Here is a 13,398-nt window from a genome sequence, read left to right as displayed (position 1 = left end):
TACCAGCTGACACTCTGTACATGCCTCTGTACAGTTAAGTTGCTGGAAATAAAACGTAAAAATATTATTTAGCCCAAAACGTACTCACTGTTCTGAACAGCTCATATGCCTGTGGAGTCCCTTCCAAGCTTAAGAGCCTGAAGTCATGCAGGGGCTCCCTGAAGCAGCATTTATCTGGTCACACACATCTAGATGACAGCACTGTTGTTCTCATTAGGATGACAACTGCTGGTACTGACAAGTGACTCCTGAAATGCTACTCCTTGCAAAGGATCTCAGTTTTGAATGATAGGGATTGGAAAACAATACGATATTCTCGGTAGAATAATCAGCTATTTTTTTAATTGAGAATTCATATATACAGCCTGTGGAACTCTGTGCAAATGGATGCAAACAAAGAGCTTCATGTAATACAGTGCCTTTTGGACTGATCTCACAGTTACTTATATATACACCGTCATGAATTGCTTAGTGCAATTCCCCCCTCCCATGTCTGTTCCTGACACTGCATCAAAAAATAAGACAGTCCAGCCTGAGACTTTTTGTTTTCTTCCTGCAGAGGCACCAAAGTAGGCTTGCTCAGTCACTCTGTCTTGAGACGGATAGCCTCCCGCCGTTGCTTCTGAACAGTCCTGGAATCTTCCCACAGACGGGGTCCTCTGATGTTCTCCCAGTTATTCAAATCAGACTTCTCCAGCTTCTGCAGATAAACAGCAAAAATAACAGTGTCACCTTGACAGTCTCATGATTTAAAGTATGTATTATTCTAAATTGTCTTCTTTCTGCATAAGAAACTCAGTATCACTATTGGGTTGATGAACTTTGATCTACCCTGCAAGAGAAGGCCAACAATGAGGAAAAAAAAAATTTGGGAGTTACCCATATAGCTACATAAATGACTAGGGTGGGCATTACTGCATCTGCTTATCAAAAGATAAATAACATGTAGGACAGGAAGCGCTACAGCATCTGAACACGACCAAAGATATCTTTCATTCACTTTTTCTTTCTTCTCTCGTCCTATTTTCCAGATCCGTTCTTCAACTGCAAGTCTGCCAAGTACTGAAGTAGCAGAAGTGATAAGCATTGGTATAGCTCAAACAGAAGACTAGTAATTAGTGACTTGAATTATCCTGTCAGCACAAAGCATAGTGGAAAAGATGAATTATCTAGCACAAAGACAGACAGTAACAGTGCAATTCCCTTCAACACACGTGGTTTTAACTTGAGAGAGGTATGCGATACTTTCTGCTGCTTAGTTTCTCATGGCACCCAACCATCACAGATTGGTCTCTCACTAAGTCACACATGAGACAGGCTAACTGACCAAACTGTCAGATACTTAATCACTGTCTAGATTTTAATTACCTCCTTGCCTGTTCCTATAGTCTTCACTCAGAAGTACCAATGACTGCAGTATTTATCCAGCCTTAGAGGTGGACAAAAAATGAAGAGTAGGTGCCCTCCTGACCTTACCTACCAAGTGCTGCAGGTGAAGAAGACAAACACATACTGCATCTTCACAGTCCTACTGGCAGAGACATAGAAGTCCCTTCCCAGTAGACACAGACCTCAAGTCTCACACACCAGCCTGCAGTGTGGAACAGTACATCAGACACGAAGGGGCTCGGTCAAAAGGAGACTGAGGAGGGGGTCTGCACTACTACCAGAAACAGGGCTGTTCTACATGCTACTGAAGAGGGTAATGCTGCATACCATTAATGACACGTACTGCAGTGGGATTTAAACCTCCGATTTGTGATCAGGGCCTCATCTCAGCAAATGCTGTAAAAATACACCAGAAAATACTTACCTCTGCCCTGAGCCTGTGGTCTAATTTGCCTGCCATCAATCATTCAAATAAATGGCAAATACTGAGGGACTTGAATAATAGTCACAGAATAATTCAACAGCTACAACAGGACAGACCTGCTGCTATTACTTCACATTCTGCAAAAGTTTTCTGCTACTTCTATGACTGAGGAAACTGCAATGAGGTTAGTCAGATATCAAAAGAAATTAGGAAACATTCAACAGAAGATATATGAGAACACATGCACAAACATAGCAGACTTTCACAAGGTAGGAGCAACTGAATTTTTTGTACAGTGGAGTTGGCATAGGTCTTTCTGAAGAATTGTCTTCACTACTTTATACATCTTATGATTAACTGGTATTTCATTTCAACTGGAAGGGATCTGAGCTGACATAGAAGGGAGAAGGAGGGAAGGTACCCATCATTCCATGCAGCAGTGACTATCCACTCTGATTGCAAATTCAGAATTTAACATTTGATTCTAATGGAAGCTTCAAGGAAACAACACTGAAAATAACCTTGTGCTTTAACAGAAGGGAAGCAGGCTGATTTTATGACATACAAAGTTACCACACAGCTGTGAGGATCTAAACTATTCCCACAGTTGCTCAGCTCCCAAAGTCTGAACAAGAATCAACATTTAAAATGCATACAACAAAACTTGTAGTATCTAAAGATAGGCTATATAAAGAAGTCTATCAAAAGAGACATGCATACTGCAGAACTTTACCAAAAGTGCGTATTAATCTGCCCCTGAAATTTCACAAAGGCCTCTCAGAGAGGAGATTTGTCCAAAACAGGAAGTATTTCAAAACTATACAATCTAAACAAACCAGTACAAGAAAGCATTTTGGCAGATTCCAATGGATAGCATCAAGGTACCTAGAAAATACACTGTGATATACTGACAGAATAAACCAACCAAGGGTTATGTACAGTAAATGGCACTGCCTCAAACTACAGAACACATGAGATCTATTGACAGAATTAATTTTTGTCAATTAAAATATAACAAATTAAATATTCTAATGAATACATAGAGAGACTGTATTTTCATTTTTCACTCTCATTGTAGTTACAGAAATCATTAACATTTTATGTCATGTATAAAGACTGTGATTGATACCTTGCTGCAATTCAAAAAGAAATCACCTTCCTTACTAGCACATGACAGTATCTGCAGAAATTAGTAGTTTACAGGACAGGTATCTGTTCAGTCACTAGAAGGCAGCATGATTAGACAATCTAGTTTTCTAAACTGATGTTATCAAGTTTTGAAAGGATAGAGGACTCCTGTTGCATGTCGATAAGCATAAGAAGGAGTATCACCAGTGAAACGGGACTTTAAAATCTGTTCTGCAACGCTTTGCTATTATACACTATTTTCACATGTATCTACCTGTGTTAGTTCTGACTGGGATAGAGTTAGTTTTCTTCATGGTATCAAGGAAGAGGCTATGTTTTGAATTTGTGCTGAAAACAGTGTTGATAACACAGGGATGTTTTTGTTACCTCTAAGCAGTGCTTATACAGAGCCAAGGCCTTTTCTGCTTCTCATCCCACCCCACCAGTGAGTGGGCTGGGGGGGGCACAAGGAGTTGAGAGGGGACACAGCTGGACAGCTGACCCCAGCTGACCAAAGGGATATTCCATACCATGCAATGTCATGTTCAGCATATAAAGCTGAAGGAAGAAGGAGGAAGGGGGGATGTTCAGAGCGATGGCGTTTGTCTTCCCAAGTCACCGTTACACATGATGGAGCCCTGCTTTCCTGCAGATGGCTGAACACCTCCCTGCTGACGGAAGTAGCAAACGAATTTCTCGTTTTGCTTTGCTTGCATGCACAGCTTTTGCTTTACCTATTACACTGTCTTTTATCTCAACCCATGAGTTGAGATAAACCCGATTCCCTCCCCTGTCCCACTGGGAGGGGAGCGAGCGAGTGGCTGAGTGGGGCTTATCTGCCAGCCTGGGCTAAACCATGACACTACCTCCCATACAACTAAACAAACCCTAACATTTTTGCTTGGTCACTGACATGAAAATTCTTAGAACAGTTTCACTCCAGAATAAATGGCGACATTAGACGTAGACCAAAGACACATACATAGCTACATGTTTAATTAATCTTAACGCCAAGAGTAAGACCCAACTGAGAGTCCTTCTATCGATTACATGCTGCAAGGTTGCACAGCTCCTTCACAGTGCCTGAGCTGTACAGTGAGAATCAGGCAAGCAGCTAGTTCTGCTCCCACAAGAAGTCGAACCTCTTTCATTCAAAGTGACTGGGCCTTTTTACTTACTTATTTTATTTCTTTTTTTCTTTTTAGTTACCTGACTCTGCCCATCTAACTTCATGGAGACATCACATAAAGATGGTAAACTACTTCCAGCTTTTACTAAATTGAAATCCATACGAACTGGGAGCTTTTTCTCCCAATTCAAATGTACTACTAAGTAGTCAATCATTGGAGACTACAATGAAATGTAATCAGATCAGAGCAGCACCACGATTCCTGCTTGTCTCAAATAGCCCAAAGGATATTGAAAATTAGCTGTTTAAAGTAAGATCAGTGTAGTCTATTAAATCTACTGATTCACTTCCTAAATCAGCTAAACTGCCTCTTAAAAGCACAGGACTGACAGAAGCTGTAAATTCAAGAACAAAATGCAGCTATGCAGAGAGGCACAGCGAACCAAAAAAAAAAAAAGTTCTACTGTTTGCCACACACTTGACTTTTAAGACTTTTGTTAAACAGCTTGCCTGGCGCAAAGGTACCAGTAAAGACATAAAGAGACCTTCACTTTTTAATTGCTTGTTCAAATGCCTGGTTTGATATTAAGCAAAAGCCATAATCCTCTGTCAGCCTTAAAATAAAGTAAAATTTTTAAAGGAGTTTGAATTCTACTCTTGCAGGATAGACTTCATGCCACACTAAAGAAACCGAAATCTGCAGATATTCCTTCAGAGCTATTGGTGCTCAGGCTGAGCTAATTCAAGGTGGTCACTTACAAAAAATGTCTGACTTTAGTCTCTGTTTCCCACATGTGAAAGGAAGGATAAGAAAATCCTGTGTACTTTACACCTTGATGCAATAAATTCTGTGATGAGCATCACAGAAAAAAATTACTCTAATTCAGAGAGAATTATTTCCCATCATTATAGTAAGCAAACCCATTCGAAGATAAAAGATGAGCCAGGGAAGAACATCCTCATGGGTGAAAGATGCAGTGAAAGAAATGTATTAAACCAGTCTGTTTTTGCAAGAGTGTCAAAACAAGTTGAAGACCATAAAAGATATATTGAGAAACTCTATGATGATGTACAGATGCAGAAGGTATAGAATTAAGGCTAACACTGAATATACTGTCTTATGCATGACTGAAAATCTTAACTTTACCATCATACTGATATAGCCTTATTGTTTTTTTTACAACTCTTTCCCAGAGCCACCTTTTTGACATCTCATTTTCTTAATATAAACTTGGTGTTACTTATTTTGTTTAGGATACGACATACTTAATATCTGCGATTAGTGATTTAATGATATGTGATTTAATAGCCTGTGATTAGTGATTTAATCTTCAGATTAAAAATAAGTATTTTTTCCAACTAGAGAATGTTTAGCTTTAATGTTATTAGTATACAAGCAAGTCAGTAAGCAGCATGCTATTGCCAGAATAAGGGGGTTTTGTTCATTAAGGGAAGAAATGTTGGTGCTTTTTTTTTTCCATGTAAGCATCCAGAGAGCTGCTTCTCTTTTTGGCTTTGCTGAAGATGCAAAAACCACAATGATGAAATCAACAGAGTTTTTGTTGCTAACTTCAGTGATCTAATACCATTCATCTATGGCACAACTAATTAACCTATGGTGAACTGGTTTAAGAGACTCCTTCCCCATAGGTTATCTTCCCTTTAATTATGTCAGTTCAGCACTACGTGGGGCTGTGCTCCGATCAGAAAAATGAAATAGATTAGGAAAACAAATACATACTATTTATGAACGAATTCTATTTAAATATAAGACTATGCAAACACTTGAACTGGCACAGCTGAAGGAATCCTTGGGTGAAGAAAGAATGGAAACGCCTTTAGGTAGCTGTATTGTAAAAGATGTGTATGTAGGAACTGCACCACCATCATTTTCCCAGTTTGAAGAATGAAAATAGGACTTGCCTCCATCTCAGAGGTGTCATAGAGTTTAATTAATGTCCTCTGAGTGCTCTCACAGTTTTGTGTGAAGATGCTATAACAATACAAATGACTCAGTAAAACAAACAATTATAGCACTTGGTTAGAACTACATGATTACACAGCCTGGAATTTTTAAAATAACAGAAAATAACATTAGACAGATAGACTTTCATCTAGGAATTAGGATTTGTGATGACTTCCTCCCAACTGACAAGCAGTTTCCCTTCTTACAATGAAAAATGTCTTAAAAACCACATTAAATCTCAGAGGATAACCCAGTGCCATTCATACATTACACCTGTAGACCACCCAAGATAGACTTCTCAGTCCAAAAGATTCACAAGTTGTATGGGTAAAGTCAAGAGAACTCATGCATGGGTCATTTACTTAGAGTTTATCTTATTTTCTTGAGCAAAAATGAAACTCTGAAACATCCAACATAAAGAATAGCATGAGTGCAACAGTACACCTTCAAGCTCAAACACCCAAAATTCAGCAAATTCCACTTTCAATTAAGCAATGAAGTACATTTAGGATAGTTTTCATTTCCCTTGTATATGGAAGTTTTATCAAGCTATGGTTAATGTGCCCCAGAAAGAGAAGTTCTGCTTATTAAGGTTTATCTCTGAATTTACAGCTTGGGAGACCCAGCCAAGTTAATAGGACCAAGGGATTTCCCAACTTTGAGTGCTTGATCTTGCCAACTTTGTATCATATGCAACTTTGTAAAGGTATGTCCTACTTACTGCAGCAGAACCCTCTAAAAGAAGAGCAGCTAGGGACAGATTTTCAGGATATCTGCAGGGTCTTTTTCAATTACATACAGGTGAGCTTGGCTGAAGGCGATTTGTCATCTTTTACAGTGCAGGAGTGCAGCAAGAGCAAAAAAACCTACAGTTCTGTGGCTGGTAGGAAGAGCATATGGATTTTCACACTATGTCCCTGTCTGGAGCACACAAAAGCCTCCTGAGACCATAGAGAAGGTTTATTTCAAGCATCTTGCTAGGACTATGAATACTGTGTGGACAATTTGCCTCTATCCTGGCCTCAGTTAGTTCAGGTAACATTCACACAGAGTTAGTTTAGGACTTTTGTTTCTTATCTATACTTTCCTGACGATTTTCCACTCATGTCTCTCCCAGAACTTGCTTGTCAATTTATATGCGGAAACAGAAGGCTTTCCTCTGCATAGAAACTATGGCTTTGGCTAAATGTTATCAGAGCAACTTCAATTCTTTCAGCCATGTTTTTTTTCAGTGACATCAATGGCTACTGTTTGATATCTGCTGTTGGGCAAATTTCCCATAGGAAAAAAAAAATCCTCCTGTTTCTTTTCTGTGGCTAACATCCCCTGTCTATTTGATGAGGATAGTAATATGAGTGATAGTCCCCTGACATATTGCCACTGACAGCAAAGCTACAGTAATACTGCTGAATGTACAGTATGCACATAACTTGCAAATAAATCTACCTTTCATTCCATCAGAACCAACAGGTCTTCAAATCAAATTAGGAAGACTTCTATCTGAGAAGGATCAAGGCACCCATCTAAACTTTTACAAGAAAAGGAAGTTTTAGAAGGTAAGGTCTGGCATCTTTCCATGATTGAAAGGTATTTTGGTTTTGAACTGCATCGTGCTTGAAGATTCTTTCTTTATTTTCATGTTAGAGCTGTAGGATGGCACAGTGGGACATTGGGTCTCCAATGACTTGCTGGGAAGATGCCATGAACAAGATCGAGTATTACGTATTGAATTGCCAGCAGCATTTCCCTCAGTCTCTGAACTTCTCAGTGATGTCTCCCAGTTATACTTGGACAAAACTCAAGTCCTACCAGATGTATGATGCCAGGGGTTGAAACAGGGAACTTTTCCATTCAATTTTTAAAAGTCTGATTATTTAATTAAAAAGTGTGTAAACTCTATGGTCAGTCTCTGTGATCATCTCGCATCTCATTTTTCTGTTTGATCAGTAAGCCTCTTATAGGATAGACAGTGACCCACTCTCTGACAGTAACTTACTACTGAAGAGCAAATATATTTGTATAATGTAGTTTGAGCATTAAATAAAGATGGGTAACAATAATTTGAGAAACAAAGAACATGAGAGAATTGTGTAACAATCTTTTAAAGTATTTCAAATTTAGTTTGAGTGTACACGTAGGCATCATCTGGAGGTATGCTGGCAGTCACAGAATATTCCAGACAGCATTTATGAAATTGGCCAAAAGAAAGAAAAAAAGCTAAGGAAAACACACAGGAAGACAGTCTTGCAAAAAGCTGCTTTGCCTAGTTGCTGAGACAAAAGTTTCCTTCAAAACTACCTGTTTTGCTGTATTCTCTTCAGAGGCACTCAACAAGAGGAATGTATACAGCCTTAGCTGTGTAGCTGAATTTCGATACATTACACTAAAGTTACTTCAGAGATATTTCACACCAAAGATTTAGCAATTCCTCACTGGAGGGCCATTAGCATGACAGAAGTGCTTAACATTTCCACCTAGCCAGCTGCACAAGAAAAACTTCCTAATACTGCCTAGTAGAAGCTAGCAGCATCCTTAGGACAATAAATGAAAGAATTCAGCCATGCTGTATGGATGCCACTTTCTCTACTAAAAATTTTTTTTTTTTTTGTGATTGAGACAACACACAGTGTTGGCCCTAACATGATAAGAGTCAGTTGGCTCCTCTGGGATTAAAAAAACAGGTGTACAGGGAGTGCAAGCAGGTACAAAGGATTCTGTTTTGGAGAGAAGAGAAACAGTGAGAAGATATTATTTATAAAGAGGCATTTGTACGTCCCGACCATGTTTGCTGTCTGATTGCACTGTTAACTGCCTCACTTCATTTTCCCTCTATGAGAAATCTGTGTCTTCTTATGGGATAAGAAAAATGCAAATGCAACACACTGCAAACAGCTCACAGTTAAGGAAATCCTGTGCAAAGAAACACGTTATAAACATGACCAGGAAAGAATTTACAGAACTATTTAACCGAGAAGAATTCCAGAAATAAGACCAATAAAAAGCAACACCCTGGGAATTTTCCTCTAGAAGCTAAATATCTGTCTTCCTGCAAGAAGGCTTTTCCACCAGAACTCTTCCTGTGCCATACCCATCACCAAATTCTACCTTTTTGTGCTTCTTTGATCATATTTTGAGCTATGGCACACAAGACTTTTGAGATGTCAATGAGAAAAGGTGCCAACTATAGCTTGGCTATGGACTGTACATCCACTCAGAATAAAATGGTTAGCAAAAAATACTTTAACTAAAATCCTTTCCCTGTCTTACCCATGGCAGTTTCCATTAATGATAAACTAACACCACTTTGTCCTCTACAAAACATTACGTGATAAAGATTCACAGTGAAATAAAAACTCTCAAGACCATTTTACACATGAATAAAATGAAATGCAAGAAACTCCACTTGTTGCAGACACAACCTGGAGGACAGTCAGAAAGTAATGGCTAGGCTGGACAATGTACCAACAAAGAAGAGAGCATGGAAGGGATGGAGTGACTAAAGGGTGAAAGAATATCTCAACCTTATTTCATGTCACTAAGGACGGATTTTTTTCACATCATCTTTGCCATCTCTCAAACAGCTCAAGGTATTTAGCCCTTAGTATCTTCACAGATACTGAAGGAAATTAATTCAATACACTAATCTGTTAATTCTTAAACAGCAACAAAATCAGTAACCCTCTGGTACTGATAATGGCAGCAACAAGGTACTTGCAGATTTCAACTGCTGGCATTCAGGAATTACCTTCCTTATAGAGTAGTCCTCATGTCCACACACTTCGATGCATCTATTTAATACTATAAATTACTATGTTACTATACTGCCTTTTCCTTAAGAAACACTTCATCCATTCTGTTGACATTGCAGTCCCTGAAGTTAAGTCAAATGAGCATTAAGTGGCTTGAATCTTTTTTCAGAAGAGCCTATTCAAATTCTTCTTTTACTCTTGAGACAATAAATATACAGGTTATATTTGCAAGTCACCTCTCCATACACCTGCTTTTACTTTTTGAACTGTCCTGACTAAACATACTGCAATTACAGTATTTTTGCTGTAATTCTCACAGTTACACAACTTTTGTCCAGAGCTAATGTCGACCTTTTGCGATTTATCAAATTGTGAGGAACAAAAATTGCTCAATATTCATGTACTTCAAGCCAGGAAAGCAGCATTCTCTAGACTGACTATTCGCAGACCAGCATATTGCCTCACTTACCCCATGCTGAGTCCAATAGCTTGCAACCAGTTGAAGGAAAAAAATCTTCAATAGCTAGCACTTTCTTCTTATGAAGGTATTTATATATAACTAACGTTCTTTTTGATACTTTTAAAAAGATTTAAATCTCTAAGTTTCTTTTAAGGCATTTTCTCAAGCCCTGCTTTAATACATTCAGCCTGTTCTGCAACCTATCCCATTTTCAAAGCCCTATTCACAATGTGGACGCCAGAAGTAGATCCAGTATTTCAGTACTAGCCTCATCAGTGCCACACTCAGAAGTAAAATCACCTCTTCCTACCTTCTACCATTTCTGTTTATATTCATAAAGACTGAATTAGCTCTTTGTGCCACAGCATCGCAGTAGAAGATCAATCTGAATTATTTATTCACTGACTCCTAAATCTTTTCCAGAGTTGCTGTTTTCCATAATGGAGCCCACTCTGGCCTGCATTTCTAGTTTACTAAACAAATAACTTTGGCTACTTAAAAAAGTTGTTTGCTCATTTAATGAGCCCAAATTACGAAGTAATACGAACAGCTCTCTGTCCCTGCCTTGTCATACTTTTACTGTTTCAATACTTTCATGTCACTTGCACATCAGTAATGATTTTACAATTTCTTCTGTATCACCAAAAAAAAGTATGCAAGATTGCCCAGATATGTCACAAATCTCACAGAGCACTTAAAAATATCACCTTCCCGCCCAGTGATGATTCCCAGAGAACCATCATTCCCAGACTGAGATTTTCAGCAGCAATTGAAGTCTTCCAAGCATTTTCTTGTCACTCAGCCATAAACCATCGGAGTTTAATAGATATTAATAATACCTTGTTTGGTTATTAAGAGTTTTAGAAGTACATCCCTTGTCTCTACTGATTTGAATATAAAGGACTTCTTTCTCTAAAAGAAATACAAAGATATTTTTTGCATGTTGCTACTTTGCCAAAGGGGTTACTCATGATTTTACATCCTCATTATTTTACTCTTAGTTTGCTGCAACACCACCCTCTTACCCATAGCCTTGTCAGCTTACTTACCAGGTAACTCTCCGATGTCCTTAGCGTCTTTTATCAATCTTCTCTGTTTTATAACCTCCCATTTACTTTTTCCATAGCAATTCTTCACACTTTTTATTTGTCGTGATATTTTTTTCCTCTGCCTTCAATTGCCATTGGTTCTCACTGGATATCACATATTTGATTCAAACTTAATGATTTTTCTATCGTAAATTGTTAATAAATTGTCCTTAAAGAAAAAAATCCTAAACAACAATTCTTTATTTTAGGGTCTGATGTAATTGACTGAGGCCAGATTTTTTAGTGTGTACCAGACCATTAATTTCACAGAAGTACAGAAACCAAGTGCTAGAATAAGGAATGTTATTTTGAGATTGCACTTAAACCAAAGAAAAGGAATGTACTGTGATTGTTAAACATCCACAAAAATGTTTTTCACTCATCAACATTAATCAGGATTTTTTTTATCCCTCTCTCTCAAACAATATTTTTGTGCTTTCAAACAAAATATTCTAGGCTTTTGTAACAGGTCAAACACTTGACATTTTTTACAGTGTGTTCTACAAGGTCCAGTTCAGCAGCAGAACTACGTTCACATTAGTACCAGTGTCACTAGCGGACAGAGCCATGATTTATTAGGCAAAGGGGAGCAGCAAGGACTAATTGGCCATATGCGGACACATAAGTGTGTGAGAAGAATACATAAACAATGGAGAACACATGCAAAGGTAGCTTGCTCCTCTGGCATGTCCCAAGGCACAAGATAAATAGCATTATTAACATACCTGAGATATAAGAAATACAAATTACACAAGCAAGTTCTTTCTTCTTCAAAATAGTATCCTGGCAAGAAATACTCCTATATGAAATCAAGTAAATTTTGTATAGTTTGAGAAGATATCATTTAGTAAATCAGAAGGTGAGAAAATGTCTTTATGTTAATTTCCTCACAGTAAATTGATTATAACTTTTTTCATCACTGCCATCACATCGGAGACAAAATGCAGTCTTCAACATGTTTGAAGTACAGGAAACATCTTTATCTTTTGCAATACAGCCAAAAAGGTGCATGCTTATAGCAGAAATTAGGACATTCTAAAACAATTCTGTATGTACTCAAAATGTACATTTCTGTAAGGACAACAAGGTATTTTTAAAAGTCTCAGGGAGGGCCAATAGACATTTGTATGCATCAGGCAACCATGCTTCAAAAGAGCTGGCTTGGTATCCACAGTAACAGCTGCATATATCATGTAATCATAGAATGGTTTTGGTTGGAAGGGACCTTAAAGATCATGTAGCTCCAACCCTCCTGCCATGGACAGGGACACCTTCCACTGGGTCAGGTTGCTCAAAGCCTCATGCAACTTGGCCTTGAACACTTCCAGGGATGGGGCAGCCACAACTTCTCTAGGCAACCTGTGCCAGTGTCTTGCCACCCTCTAACGCTAATAATATTGTAAAATAAGGCTTTACATATCAAAACAGCAAGTCTTTTTTTACTGCCCTTGATCTCTTATTATACCATATTTAGTAAAAGTCACCAGTGTAATCCTCCAATGCGACCTATGTACAGAATTAGAAGATGTTCTAAGAGCTGTAAAAAAAAAATAAAGGGGAAAAAAACCCCACCAAAAACTCCCTAGCCTGGAACACATGGGGTCCACAGAAAACTTCTCTCCTAAATGTCAGCTGTAACTCAGTAACTGGTTAGATTTAGTTCACTAGAATATAGTGGGACCAAAATTGTCACACACAGTGCAGAGCCTGTGAAGCATGGGCATGACTGCTGGTAGTTACACAAGTTTCACTGAAGCAAGAGACGAATGTGTCCAGTGCTTTCAAGTTGGTGTCCACAGTAAAGTATACATTGAGATTATATTTAGAACAATAATCTGAGTCTATTTTCATTATGTGAAAAGGCAAATCCGTTTGTTTTGTTGAACCAGTCTGCCCTCTGTAACACACAAACACTACTTGGGAAGAATTTCAGCCTGGGAACTCTCTGCAGTTTAGATTAAGAAAAAAATAAGATTGCTTCTGTCATTTCTGTCCATCAGGAATGAGCCTCATTACCCAAGTAGGTTTGTAATACGTTGTTATGCCAGTGGTATTTTATTACCAT

At 38.3% G+C, this 13,398-nt stretch overlaps 1 protein-coding gene across 1 annotated transcript in view; it reads right to left on the bottom strand.

Annotated features, from left to right (window-relative positions):
• Nucleotides 1-583: 583 nt before the first annotated feature.
• Nucleotides 584-13,398, bottom strand: part of COX16 (cytochrome c oxidase assembly factor COX16) — a 51,674-nt gene continuing 38,859 nt past the window's right edge. Inside the window, exon 4 of the mRNA XM_086612784.1 lies at nt 584-700. Coding sequence (XP_086468910.1) covers nt 584-700 — 117 coding nt within the window. The remainder of the gene's footprint in view (nt 701-13,398) is intronic.

The sequence above is a fragment of the Tauraco erythrolophus genome, chromosome 6 (assembly GCF_009769465.1).
Source record: "Tauraco erythrolophus isolate bTauEry1 chromosome 6, bTauEry1.pri, whole genome shotgun sequence".
Classification (NCBI taxonomy): domain Eukaryota; kingdom Metazoa; phylum Chordata; class Aves; order Musophagiformes; family Musophagidae; genus Tauraco; species Tauraco erythrolophus.
Note: the sequence above shows the minus strand (reverse complement) of the source record. Positions and strands in the feature narration are given on the sequence as shown.